The sequence below is a fragment of the Malurus melanocephalus genome, unplaced genomic scaffold (assembly GCF_030028575.1).
Source record: "Malurus melanocephalus ecotype Western Australia unplaced genomic scaffold, MMel_1.1 scaffold_43, whole genome shotgun sequence".
In the NCBI taxonomy this organism is placed as follows: Eukaryota; Metazoa; Chordata; class Aves; order Passeriformes; family Maluridae; genus Malurus; species Malurus melanocephalus.
The window spans coordinates 1,346,059-1,359,390 of record NW_026623275.1 but is presented as its reverse complement, the minus strand read 5'-3'; the positions used below and the strand labels follow the sequence as shown (position 1 = coordinate 1,359,390).

General features: G+C 37.7%; 1 protein-coding gene across 2 annotated transcripts in view; it reads left to right on the top strand.

The window, feature by feature from the left end:
• The window catches only part of SNX9 (sorting nexin 9), a 61,190-nt gene that overhangs the window by 30,333 nt on the left and 17,525 nt on the right, over nt 1-13,332 (top strand). Inside the window, exons 5-10 of one of the 2 annotated variants that reach the window (XM_057364856.1) lie at nt 5,262-5,445; nt 6,218-6,368; nt 7,754-7,838; nt 8,540-8,665; nt 8,948-9,065; nt 11,814-11,944. In XM_057364856.1, the coding sequence (XP_057220839.1) occupies nt 5,262-5,445; nt 6,218-6,368; nt 7,754-7,838; nt 8,540-8,665; nt 8,948-9,065; nt 11,814-11,944 (795 nt within the window). Of the gene's footprint in view, nt 1-5,261; nt 5,446-6,214; nt 6,369-7,753; nt 7,839-8,539; nt 8,666-8,947; nt 9,066-11,813; nt 11,945-13,332 lie in introns of both variants that reach the window. The other variant, XM_057364855.1, reaches the window with a different exon arrangement.

Sequence of the window (13,332 nt, the reverse complement as noted above, 5' to 3'; positions counted from 1 at the left end):
AGCCTGATTCTGGAATGTCTAGAGAACATCAAAGAGGAACAGGGAGCCMTTCTCCTCTTTCTATCATTGCTGTGATTGCTGCATGGAAAACTGAAATTTCTCATCCGTGTTTCAGTAAGAAACCATTAAGAATTTAAATCAGCTTAAGAGAAGACAAGTATATAAAGAAGTGACTTGATTGCCATTTACAGGTGCAGGTGTTAGTAAYAAAGACAGAAGCCTGAGAGAGTTCATTGAATAAATTATATAGGATTTTTAGTGGCTGAAAGTTGAAACTAAGCAAACTCTAATAAAAAAATAATTTCCTTGAAGCAGTTAGGATGACAATAGATGTGTTTTCCCTCCCTTCATCCTATCACTGAGTATTCTTTATGCAGTTTATCTTTCTAAAACACCATTCTGTACTTCAAAGAGATTTTTTTTAGCTGAATCAGGAGATAGTAGACAGAAATCCTGTGCCTGCACTGTGCACAAGCAATGCAGCCCAGTTTGGTTGTGAATAACCTTACAGGTAAGGAAATGGGATTGGAATCAGGAAAAGAATAGAAAAGTAACTGCTCTGCTCTTCATGGTAGTATCTCGGTTTGTCCACTGGTGGTTTAGATTTATTTCGGGCTGAAAACCAGGCATTTCCAGTGGGTCTATCTTGGCTTTGTGTGGTTTATGAGTAGGCAAAGCCCAGTTCCAGTGCAGAGACTAAGTTATGAAGGGGGCAGTGGGGCTAGTAGTGGAGGTGTTGAACCATGGTTTAGTSTGGAAGGAAGGAGAGGACACGGGTGGCTGAGAAACAAATGGGTTCCAAGGACAGCATTGCTACAGTTTCTTTGCCAGCTGCTTCTGGAGCYCATGTCACTTTCAAGTATTTGCAGGAGCATTCTAGTATGTAGGTCCATAAGGCTGGTTATTCTTTACAATCTAGCCCATCTCCACTTTTGCTTTTCCTAGAGGATTTCTTTAAGGATGTTTACATTGTACTATAGAAAAGAGGGCCTTCCTTCAGAAGTGGAAGAAATGCCCTGGACCACAATGCTAAGGTAAATACTTCCRAGAAGAAAGCTTGGCCATAAAATATCATAGGTATGGCAGCTGCTTCAGTTATCTGCTAATGTACACACTTGTTCTATCTTAAATACAGCACAGTGAATGCAGTTCTGTGATTGCTGCAGAGTAGGCTTTTAGCCCTTCATCATTCTTCCTGGAGAAAAACACTTGATTTTAAGGTGTCTGTATAATTCAYTTAGTTGGGKTTTTTTTTGCATTTTAAAATGTATCTATCAGAGTTTGTTATCCAAAGAACTTAAGTTCAGTGTAACATCTGAGAATGCTTAAGGCTTTGTTTCCACGCAGGTCACTAAGGCAGCTATAAACCTGTAGAGGTATGTTCATTCCTGTGAGCTATTCAGCTGAGTCACCTTGACTTTTCTTGTAGTTTCTGCCATTGCTCTRTGCTGTCTGTCTCTTTTAAAACCCCTTTTCAAGAGCATAACATTGCAGCTTTGACTGTCCTGAAGTTCCYTTGATCTGATCAGGCTTACTTTTGCTATTCACTGCTTCAGCACGGCTTCTGTCTGTGAGTAGATTTGAAGGTGTATTTCTTTCAGTTGGAGGTCATTATTTTTGATGGYACAGTTACCTAGGTCTTTTTGGGTACTTAAATTAGTTTTACCATTTAAATGTTATGTTTGTTTTGGCTTTTGTCCCTCAGGAGTAGAATGGATCTGTTTGTCCATCAGCAGCATGCATTAATATGAGGAAGGAGTCTGCCAAAAACAAATTAGTTAGCCAAGAGATCAAATAAAAATTTTTAGTTGGGGCACAGAGACACCTCGGTCCTTATCTTAGCTTTATGRTCTATAGCTTTGAATTCTCTGGAAAGCAGCAAATACGTCACTACTTAATCCATGATTGATTTGGTAAAGATACTGACATTCCACTTCCAAGCTGAGGATTTTTCTGTTGTGGAGGGTTTTTTTCTCATTCAACTACTATTAGATCTTTAAAAACATACTGAACTTCTCTTGCCATCCCCCAGGCCCAATCAGTTATGATCTGTTTCTGTAGTGAGTTTGAATCTGCCCTTTGTGGATTCCTCTTACAGCGTTCAGTAATGGTTCCCTCTATTGTCCATTCACGACATAGCCCTTTTGTCTTGTTTTTTCTCCTARAACAGTAGGAGTGAGCAAGTTCCTAGTAGTCTACAAAAGGGAAAATCAGCTGCTTTTTAGGACTTTATCCTTGAATTTAATCTCAGTGTACTTGTTTGATGTTACCTTGGGGAGCAAAGAGAGGCAGTTTGAAGGCTGATTAGTTTCTTTGTTGTGTGATGTGGCATTTCTCTTTGTGTGTATTGGAGATGGCTTGAATACTTGGATATTAGGTGTGCTCTATCAAATATTGACTAAATCAGCTACTTGCAAGGCTCTTCACCTTTTTTTGATGGCTGAGGAGAGAGCAGAGGATTATCAGTTTCTGTTAAGGAAAACTAAAGGTGTAAGAACATGTAATTTAATCATTTGCAAAATACTTGATGTTTTAGTTAGGGTTTATACAACCAGAGCTAGGCCATATAAATGGCTTCTTGTATGGAKATTGTCAGCTGCTGAGACACACGGAACTGCTGATTGGAGCCAAGATTACCCTTTTAATAATTTTTAATAAATGATGCTCTAGAACCMTGAGGATGGTAGGCTTGATTCCTGGGCCCTTCTCCATGTTTACTGATTGTTGACTACCCCTTAGGAGTGTCCACAGTATGTGGGCATGTAGGAAAACGTTTCAAGAAAGGTGAAGGGAGTCCTATAAGTGCTCTTTGAAAGTTGTTATCTATATATATATATTCCTAAGCCATCTCTTTCACTCGTCCACAGAGCTTCGGGAAGAAATGGGGACCCTTTGCCTGAAAGGAACAGAGGGGGAAGTAGAATATTCCACCCCTTTTACAGTCTATGGGTGGTACACCTCGGGGCAAGAGCTTACCCCAGAGCTTTCTTGGACACTTTAAAGTAAAATTTGCTAATTTGAACAGTGCTTCCATATAGGTACATAGAGATAAGACATCTGGGCTCACAATTTAAGTAATACATTTCCGTTTACTGTACAGCATCTAGTGTGTATCAACATTTGTCTGCAAGTTTGATGATTTCTTTTGACAGTCAGTGTTTAGTAGTGTACCCAGTGTTAATATTATTGTCTTCCCCTTTTTGCAGCAGATTTTAAGGTTTCTTTGCCTCTTAGTCATGTACCAGATTTAATGTGAACTACTACAGAGAAGAGGAAAACTTTACTCAGTCTTTTGGCAGTCATCCCACTTCCACGCTTTCATTTGCTAGTGATCAGGACAACATATATTGCCAAAGGATAGGCATGTAATATGATGCAAACTAGTCTTTTCTAGGTGCTCCAAGTTATCTTAGAAGTAAGCATGCTTTTCCATGTGGTTGGGCCCTAGCCCTGTGTGTTTTCATTTAGTGAAGAGTGAACTCTGACTAATGCCATGTATGATTATTTCTCTTTACAAGAACTCATGAGGTGGGTGGGTATCATAGGAAGAGAGCAGACTGGTATAAACTCCCAGCAATTTCGTTGTAATTTACTCAAAGTAGCACTGGGTGTCAACTATCCAAGAATGTTATTGCTCCCCCAGGGAGTAGTGTTCTTGCACTGGTTTCAGCCTCCAAAAACAAAAAAAAAATCCCCAAGCTATCACTATAGAAGCTGAACACTTTATCTGTCTCTCTCTGTCAATTCCTAGAGACCTACTGATACTTACAAGTCTTCTGAATGGTGATTTTTCTCCTCAGCCTGGGGGCTTGCTCTTAATTTCCAGATCCCGGGGATTGTGAATTTAAAGACATAAGGTGCTATATGATATCAGCATCATTTTTGAGTCTCTATGGTTTGTTTGTGTTTGTGAAATCTGACTGTCAGGTGACTTTATTTGAGAAAAACTGAAGGGAGAGTTCTTATTATAAGTAGAATATCGAAGATGAAATGTGAGGAGAGAATATTTAGCAGTGAAAAAAATGTGTGGAGTATGTGGAGTAACTGTACTGTTTCTGTGTAACAAGTTTATTCAACATTTTTGCAGATAATAATTTGGCTTTTCATGGGAGTTTTGTTAAATTTCCTGTATTGCTAAATGTTCTAAGATACGTGTAAATGTTACAGTCATAATGAATTTATATTAGGCACCTCTACTTTTATATGCTGCTTCATAATAAAAATTATGCACTAGCATCAGTAGGATTTAAGACTTCTTTTTTAAAAACTCATTTTCTCCCTCTGCTGAACAAGACAAGCCTTCTCAGCTTTGTTTGCTTTCCTTCCTCTTCTCTTTCTTCCTCCTACACTTTGGGTGTGTGGGTTTCAATATGTGTGCAGTTTTCTTTCTGCCAGCAAGTCTCTGCACTAAGTGTCTGGAGTAGACTACACTTAACTAGTCAATGCCTTTTCAAAGTGTAGYGTTAAAATCAAGGAGCTGAGCAGGRTGCTAAGCTATTAATCCAAGATGAACTTGCCAAATGCAGTAGTTAGAGACACGTCKGCTCTGCACTCCACTGAGGTTTCCACCTCCACAACAGAGGGGGTGTGTGATTACCTTCACTACAAGCTTATGCTGAGAGAGCAGGTCTACAGGGAGATACCAGACTGTTCCCTGGCAGATGTCTCTTTTCTTCCCTCATCTTCACTGTGAAGGAGTTAAGCTCTGACAGAGAAGCTCAGCAGGGTTAGGCTTTAACTCCCTACCGGCCACACCAATAGTGATAGTGTGGGTACACAATTTATTATTTGCTTTTAGTAAAGCCACTAATCTGAGTTTGATAAAATAAGTATCTGCAAAAACCTCATTCTTGACTTCTGAGTTCTGGTTTTAAATGTGCTAATTAGCTCATGGCTTTAGATAATTAATAGTTCACAAGCACCATACTTAAGATGTCAGTGTAAAATAATTACCATGGATGAGATTGCTYCCTAACACTGTTGCAACAAATAATTTCATTTCCCTGAGGAAAAGCACACTTATTAGTATGTATTGGTGTCACATTGCTGGAAAGCTGATCAGTTCTTCCAGGTGCTTGCTGCATGTAAGAGTTGTGTAGCTGGAAATGCAAGATTTGGCAGCTGCTTCTAAATCAAACAAGTGAACTGCTGAATGCAAACTCAGCCAACCAGCAGGAAATCAAAGACTTCAAGAAAAGAGTATGTGGTTGTTTCTCATTTCTTCAGCAATTCTTCTTTACTTTTGTCTTCATATGATGTAGGCAAGCCTTGCCAATGATCCTTGGTCCAGCTGGAATGTTGGGAAGTCTGGGAACTGGGATAATGGAAATGCTGTTGACAGTTGGGCAACAAAACCTGAAAGTGCAGCTGGCCAGAGAAACAACGCTTCAAATAACTGGGACGCAGGAGCAGCATTTGGTCATCCACAAGCATATCAAGGACCAGGTGTGCTAATAATGCTCTCTTTTCTCTTTAATAAGTTAGAGTAGGTGGACAGCAGAGGTAGGAATTATTTCATCCTTCATAACTGTAGACCATGGCTTATTTRAAAAACAAAACCAAACCAGTTTGCTAGTAGCACATTGCCATGTGAGTAATCTGGACACTAAAATAATAGGGATTTTAAAAACTGAGTAATTTTTTTAAAATCAGATCTACAGTAACAGACACCTGATACTTGTATGGAAATCTGACAAATCCAAGTCTTGGGCATCCATAATCTATTCTTAGGCATATTGTTCAGATTGCGTAATGGGAACTTTCAAACTCCCTTGAATTTGTGCTCTTAGGCACTGGTTTCTTAAATCCTTAATTTTAAGAAGTGACTAGCCTTTCAGGAGGTTCTCTACCTTTTTGTAGTAACAGCCTAAATTAAGGGGAGAGCCCATAACTGGGGAATATTAACCTGCAGTCTGTGAATATGGAACTCAGTTGAATTCCACTTAACACACCATCATCTCTTCTTCCTTGTTTGTTTACTTTTTYCTTTCCCCTCAGTGGATTTCTAGTGCAGTGCTTTGCAGGTTGTATTTGGTGGAGATAGTGGTAATTAAGGAAGAAACATAAAATAGAAAGCTGAACTAGATTTTAATAAATTTACCTGGTTGATTGTTTGCATAATGGTTGGTGAATGCTGAAGTACTTGGTTCTGCCTATGAAGAGAAATTATGTAACTTTCTCCTTTCCCTATCTCTTTTCCCCTCCTGTACTTCAGCAGCTGCTGATGACGATGATTGGGATGATGACTGGGATGACCCAAAATCCACTTCACCATCTTACCTTGGTTACAAGGAGACTGAGGCATCAGAGCCTGGGGGGGTCCAGCGTGGAAATTCTCGTGCAGCTGCTATGAAGTTACCACTTAACAAGTAATGGAATATGCAGGGGAAATGTATATATATTGAAGAGAATTGGAATTTGTCAACATACGTAAACTCAACCTTCTTAAAATAAGCAATGTAAATATTACAGTTTTGGGGTAGAAGAGAAGATGGATTTGTAGTTCAGTGTACTCCATGAGCAGTCAGAGGACACGCATCCCTGAAAGCTTGAAAAGTACATGGCAGAGCCATATAATTTTCGGAGGTATCATATAGGCAAACGACCCTTATTCAATGCCTGAACTTCAAGTCTTTAAAATTAACTGTCTTTGACAGTTTGTTCTTAATGAAAGTCAAAGGTGGTGGATGGCTTGTCCATATGGTAGAAACTGATCAGAGATAYTCCCCCATAGTTCTTGAGCAATTTGATTTTCTAGTGGGGAAAAATTCTGTTCTACTGTGTTTGTGCATCATGCAGGTTAATTTTTGAACCACACAAAGTTTGATTTTATAGATAAAAATCTTACAGTAGCATCAAGCTTTGTCAGGGTTATACTAGCATTATCTCATGTGGCACCTTAGTGTTTATTCTAAAACTGCTCTTATTCTGAGAGTTAGTGTGTGGTAATCTCTAAGTGGATGAAAGCAGAGTGGAAAAAGATTGTAGAATAATGGTTCCTCGGGTATGTAACTAAAATCAACTGTCTCTGTGTGACTAGTTAATCTTTTTCACAAGCGAGTTTTTGTGTCCAGCATTGCATGAGAATCTCTGCATCATTGTTCACTTGTAAACTCTCAAAAATACCTTGTTTAAGAGATTTTTTTTGTCTGTGAAGTGTTTCTGCAAGCAGGTTGGCAACATTTCAAGGGCTGATTATCTTCCTAATTAGAAWGAGGACCACCATTTGATTTTTATAAGACATTTTGTAAGACTTTAAGGACATTACAGTGATTTTTGTGTGGCTTTCTTTTAATTGGTGGATAAATTATTTAAGATAACTCATGTTTAGGAGCACTTGATAAATCTGCTGTTTGTCATTCTTTCAGATGACTGAATACTCTTAATTTAAAATCTCAGGTGCATGAGCATCTGTGTGTGTGGTATTTCCAGAGAGGGTGGGGCTGGACAGGAGTGACAGATGTTACTTTGTGTCCTCCTGTTATGTTTGGAATGGTGGACTGCTGAGCACAAATAGCCACTTCACTCTGGAAGWACGGATCTGTATTACAGACACACAAGAAAAGCTGGATGTCAGTAGTTAAAACTTTTCTCCTTTTTCAGTGGAAACTGCTGGCTGTTAAAGTAAATAGCACAAATTCTTTTCTATACTTGAGAAATACTTAGGGGTTTTTTTCCTGTAATGGCAGGTAATTCTGCATRTGTCAGAGAAAGGAGAATCTGGAATAAACTTATCACTTCATTTTATTGTTAGATTTCCTGGATTTGCAAAACCTGGAATGGAACAGTACCTGTTGGCAAAGCAGCTAGCAAAACCCAAAGAGAAAATTCCCATAATTGTAAGTTGGGGACTTACGCAATTTTTCTGTATGAGTGGTATGGTTTGTTTTGGGGTCACTTTCTTTTTGCTGGTTGGTTGGGTTTTATAATCGTCCTCACCTTTCCCTGTTTTTTCAACTGAAGTTTTATCCGCAAGGTTGCTATGTGTATTTAGGTCAGAAGAAACTGATACTAAACATACAATTAGAAATAGAACTGTCATAATAAAAATCATTAAGTGTGATGATGATGATGATGATTATTTTCAGTACTTTTTTCCTTATGCTGTATCTGCATTACTTGTGATGAACATAAGCCTTTTTGGGATTGGGAAGGCAAGCAAATATGTTAAACTCTCTATCAGCTATCTAAGTAGTTGCACGTAGGAGCTACATTTTTAGAGGTTTGCAATATTCTGTCCGGATGGTCAGGTCATTTTCTGAGCTAGAAAACAAACTCTTCTGTATATATGCTGTTCTAGTGAAATGTGGTTGAAATAACCCTAGAATTCACCACTCCTTTGCTATCTGGGAAAAACTGTAAAATATACAAGATAAACTCAACTGTGGTCATTCACCCTTGCTTGCAAAAAGACCTTCTGTTTCCAGACTCTCACTGAAATCAGTGGAAATTCTGAAGTGAAGAGAGAAGATATTTGTCTCCTTGTTTGCATCTGGTGCAACATGATATATTTAAAGATAGTATTTGCAATTTCTTTCAGGTTGGTGATTATGGCCCAATGTGGGTATATCCTACCTCTACATTTGACTGTGTGGTGGCAGATCCCAAAAAAGGTTCAAAAATGTATGGTCTCAAGAGCTACATTGAGTATCAGCTGACCTGCACTGTAAGTGTATCTGAAACAGGATCTTTTGTCTAGCAAATATGTGTCATTTGTATATACAAATAATACAGTTCATGTGACTTGGTAAGAGCATTCTGAGAATAAGTGGTAGTAGTACTTTTTTGCACCAAGGATTTGTTTTGTTCTARAATTTCAGCCTTATTTCTGTAATAAGGCTCTAAATCATAAATTTTATTTACATTCCATGTGTTTACCATTCTGGTCATGCTCGTTTCATGTCTCCATGTGTAGATGTCCAAGTTCAGAGTTGTGTTTCTCTTACAGAACACTAACCGGTCTGTCAACCACAGATACAAGCACTTTGACTGGTTGTATGAGCGGCTCCTGGTTAAATTTGGATTAGCCATTCCAATCCCTTCTCTTCCAGACAAGCAAGTAACAGGTAATTATTCCAGTTCTGAATTAATGGGATGGGAAATAAGGAAATCACTTTTTTACAGGTTCAGTTATTTCTTACTGTTTCTTTTTCCTATTATTTTTAAAGAAAGTGTCAAAGTACTAAGAGAATCACTTCAAAACTCAGGTTGAGTTATCTAGTCCATTGATTAAAATAAAAGGTAATTAAAAGCAAAACAAAACCCCCTAGTTACTCATGTAGTAATTAGAGAGAAAAGATAGCTACTTATGTTCAATATTTGCTGATTGGGCAAATGTCTTTGGTGTTTTTTGAGGGTTGGGGAGGGGTGTGCATTGTGTTTAGTTTSGTTTGGGTTTTTCTCTTTTGCATTTGATTGTACATATGTTGTGGGAGCTTTAATACAAAGTTTGTAGAGGAAAGGGAGCATCCCCTGACAAACTGGGTTTTTTTTGCTCCCAAGTGAAATGTTTGTTGCAACTGTTTCTCCTCTTGCTTGATTTCACACTTGTTTTAGAAAGCATCTTTCATTTGTATATCATTCTGCTCTGGTTTGATGTCAGTTCAGCTTGACCAAACTGTCTGAAGCTTGTGGAAATCATTTGTTTTGACTTAAGGAAAAGTGGAATTGGATCCTTTAAATGTGCATAGCTTTAATCGTTGCAATAGAATATGACAATGCCTATGCATTTTCAGTAGTCTTTGGCTTCCTTTCTACAAGTATGTGCTAGAGTGCATGTGAAGAATGGATACCTGTATGGGAGGAAAATGCATTACTTTAGGTGATTTCCACTTTTATGTTTTCTGGTAAGATTTTTATACAGCCTTTAAGATAAACAGCCAAAACCAAACATACAAGCACCGGCATGTCGCCAGCCATGTGGCTGTGGGCATCACTCAAAATGCAGCAGCTCTGCTGYGTTTGAAGAAAGCTAAGCATTGATGAAGTTGCTGGGATAAATGCCGAGGAAACTGAAAAGTGAGGAAGTGACTTCTTCCCCTTAGCATCGTGTTTAGAATTGACCAGCATTTTTATTTAAATGTATGCATGTCTAATAGAAAAAAATCAGAAGACCTGATGGGGTCTCTAGATTTCATTGTAACTATATCTTAAAAGACTCAAGAGTCTGTCATCACATCTTGGCAAAATCCATTGCCTGTGAATTTCTGTCTTTTGGAATCTGTGGGAGAGAATAACTTGCTTCATGCCATAAAATTATTTTAAAAAAGCATGTCTTTTTTTTCTGAAATTATGAGGAAACTGGGAAAAGGGTGCTTATCTTTCATTGTGGTTAGGAGGCTTTTTTCTGAAGACTGTCTGCAAAAGCATTTCTGTCTATTGGTCTTGACAAAACAAGACTTGAGGCAGATTTTGTCAGTATCCTGGTTTTGATGATAAATGCTTTTGGTGATTATATGCTTAATAGCCAATATGTAACTTCCCACTGGTACTGTTCCGTTGTTTTGCATGCCTTGCAGGATTTCTGTATAGATTAAAAATGAAACAAAGGATTACTGAAGGGTATAGAATGTCTCTTCCATAGTGTTTGATTTTTTCTTTTACTTATTTGCAGGAAAAATACTCATACACAAAGTTCATTTTTCATTAGTTGTATTATTTTCCTGCTAGTCTTGCTAGTTTCCATAGTTGCAATTAAAAAAAACAAAACCCAAACCAAACTGCAAAAAAACTCAACCTTGTAGATTTGCTGCCATAGTAACTATACAGTAGAATTATATTGAAGGAGTACACATGTTCAAGGCTTGTCATCTGTGCTGCTATGGAAATTAGAAGAGTGGAGAATCTCTTTTTCCTTTCAAATCCTGTTCACCGTATGTTTCAGAAGTCTGATGTCATGCATTTTTTTAAATTAGAAAGGATTCTCTCAAGAAGACAGTTTGTGATAAAACTTAAAGGTTCTTACAAATATGCAGTGATGATGCATTACAGGTTAAAAAAACTCAAAAATGTTACTTATTTAGTTGGTGTTAAAAATATATTGAATACCAAAAGAATCATTTACTGTCTTACGTACATGTATTTTAACCAATTTGTGCATATGATTTACAAAGATATTTTGATTTTTTTTTCCCAGTTAACCTTTATGGAAGTATATTTAAAGGAGGCACTGCTTTTTAAATCTGTGATTTGAATTTGAGTAATTTCAAATATTTCTGAGCAATGCAATTTCAGTGTTTTTTGAGCATTGTTYAATTTTGAGCAGTTTCATTTCAGTGATTTATTAGCTTGTACATTTGGGCTGTAGTTCCTTTTTCTTCGATGTTTTTGAACCTCATATTGACCAAGATTTTGTTAGACTGTATCAGAAAAATACTTGTATTCGAAGCCTGTGCCTGGCTTTTCTCTAGGATTACCTGAATACCTATTTTTTCCACCCAAATTTTTCTTAACCTTTTTTTAAAAAAATGTATTTTTTTAAAATGTATTTGAATTGTGGGTGCGTATTACATTTTTTTTAGTATTTCCTGACTATCTTAAAAAGGAGGACAACTCTTGATCAGTAAACAGTATACTGTAATTTAAGGTTCTTTTGATTTGGTAGCATAACAGGCCATTCACTAAAGAGTTGGACTTGTTGATCCTTGTGAGTCAATTCCAACTCAGGATTCTGTGATTCTTGTACGTTCTGTGTCATTAAATTGTTAATAACTCACCAGATGAATTACAGGTTGTTTCAATTTAAGCTAAAAGAAGAAACTAATTTTTAAAAAATTAGCCTATAATTGTAACAATTATTGTTCAATGTGTAACAGGGCGCTTTGAAGAAGAATTTATCAAAATGCGCATGGAGAGGCTGCAAGCTTGGATGAYGAGAATGTGTCGCCATCCCGTTGTCTCAGAAAGTGACGTTTTCCAGCAATTTCTCAATTTCCGAGATGAGAAGGTAGGAAATAAAGTTCACACGCAGTCTGGGATTGAGGAATTACTGTTGCCCCATAGTTCCCCTTCAAACCAAGAGTTCAGCTCTGTAGCCCTCTGTGGGCAGGAGTGGCAGGCTGGAAACTGCTGGGGCTCCTAACTCAGCTGATTGATCAAAACAAGGCATAAAGTTGCTCATGTGAAATGCTACACACCCTTTCAACAGAGTTGTGCTCTTCAAAGTAGCTTTGTTGCCAGTCTTTCAAGGGACAGTTTGTGTCCTCCAGCAGAATAGGAACATAGACAAAACATTTTGGCTATCACCCTGCTCTGTCTCTGCTGGATTTACTAATCACTGTGGTCTTCTGAGTGGTGCTGCTTTGCTAACAAAAGCTACTTGACAGAAGATCTAGGTTTTGTGTGATCCTGTATTATATTTCAAAACAACCCCCTGCCCCCATCCCCATCCCTCAAAACCACCATTTTTCCCTGAAATAGGTTGTAATAGCAAATGCTGCAGTCTTACCTATATAACCAGACATTTTTTATCTACACACACACACACACACACACACACACACACACACACACACTTTATTATGCTTTTTTAAAAGATATTTCACTATCTTCAGTAAATGATAAATATTAAGCAAGTAAACCTTCAGTAAACAAGGTTTTTTTCATGATTGAGCTCTAGCTGTTACTAATGAGGAAATAAACATATAAACTCTTCTGTTTTTTTCTCAAAATAATCATACTTCTAAATACACATAGACTTTGCCAAAAAAATAAATTATCCAGTCTGGATTAAAGTTCAAGTCCCCCGTGACTGAAGTCACAGCTGACCAGCTTTGAGTCAGAGGTTGGACTACAAACTTCCTGAGGTACTTCTAACCAGAAGTATTCTGTGATTCTGTAAGTAGAGGCTTAATAGCATAATAAGTGGTAGTCCTGCTGAAATGTTGGTTGGATGGCTAGTGGGAAGTTGTATAATTCTAGCTAGTCTGCTAGCTAGTCAGCAGTTCTTGTTTCTAATTTATAGACATATAAATAGATGTTGCAATACAGAGGGAATTTTTAACTACTAAGAACTTGGTATGACAATTACATAATAGTTTCATGATCTTCTTGAGCAGTTTCTGATATCAGACTTACCCCATGTGCAGAGACAGCTGAATATCATTGCTCTTACACCGTATTTCAATAATACACAAGAAGGGTCTCTTGACCCCAGAATTTAGATAACAAAGTACACAAAGGAGGAGGGGGAAAACTTCSGTGGGAAACSGTAAAATGCCTTGGCTCCACTGAAGCTTTYATTTTTTAATGGAAGGTTTTAATTCAGGGGTAGTCTGGTAGTCTGTTGATTAACAGTTCTCCTAACCATTTCATTCACTCATTAAGTTTTACTTA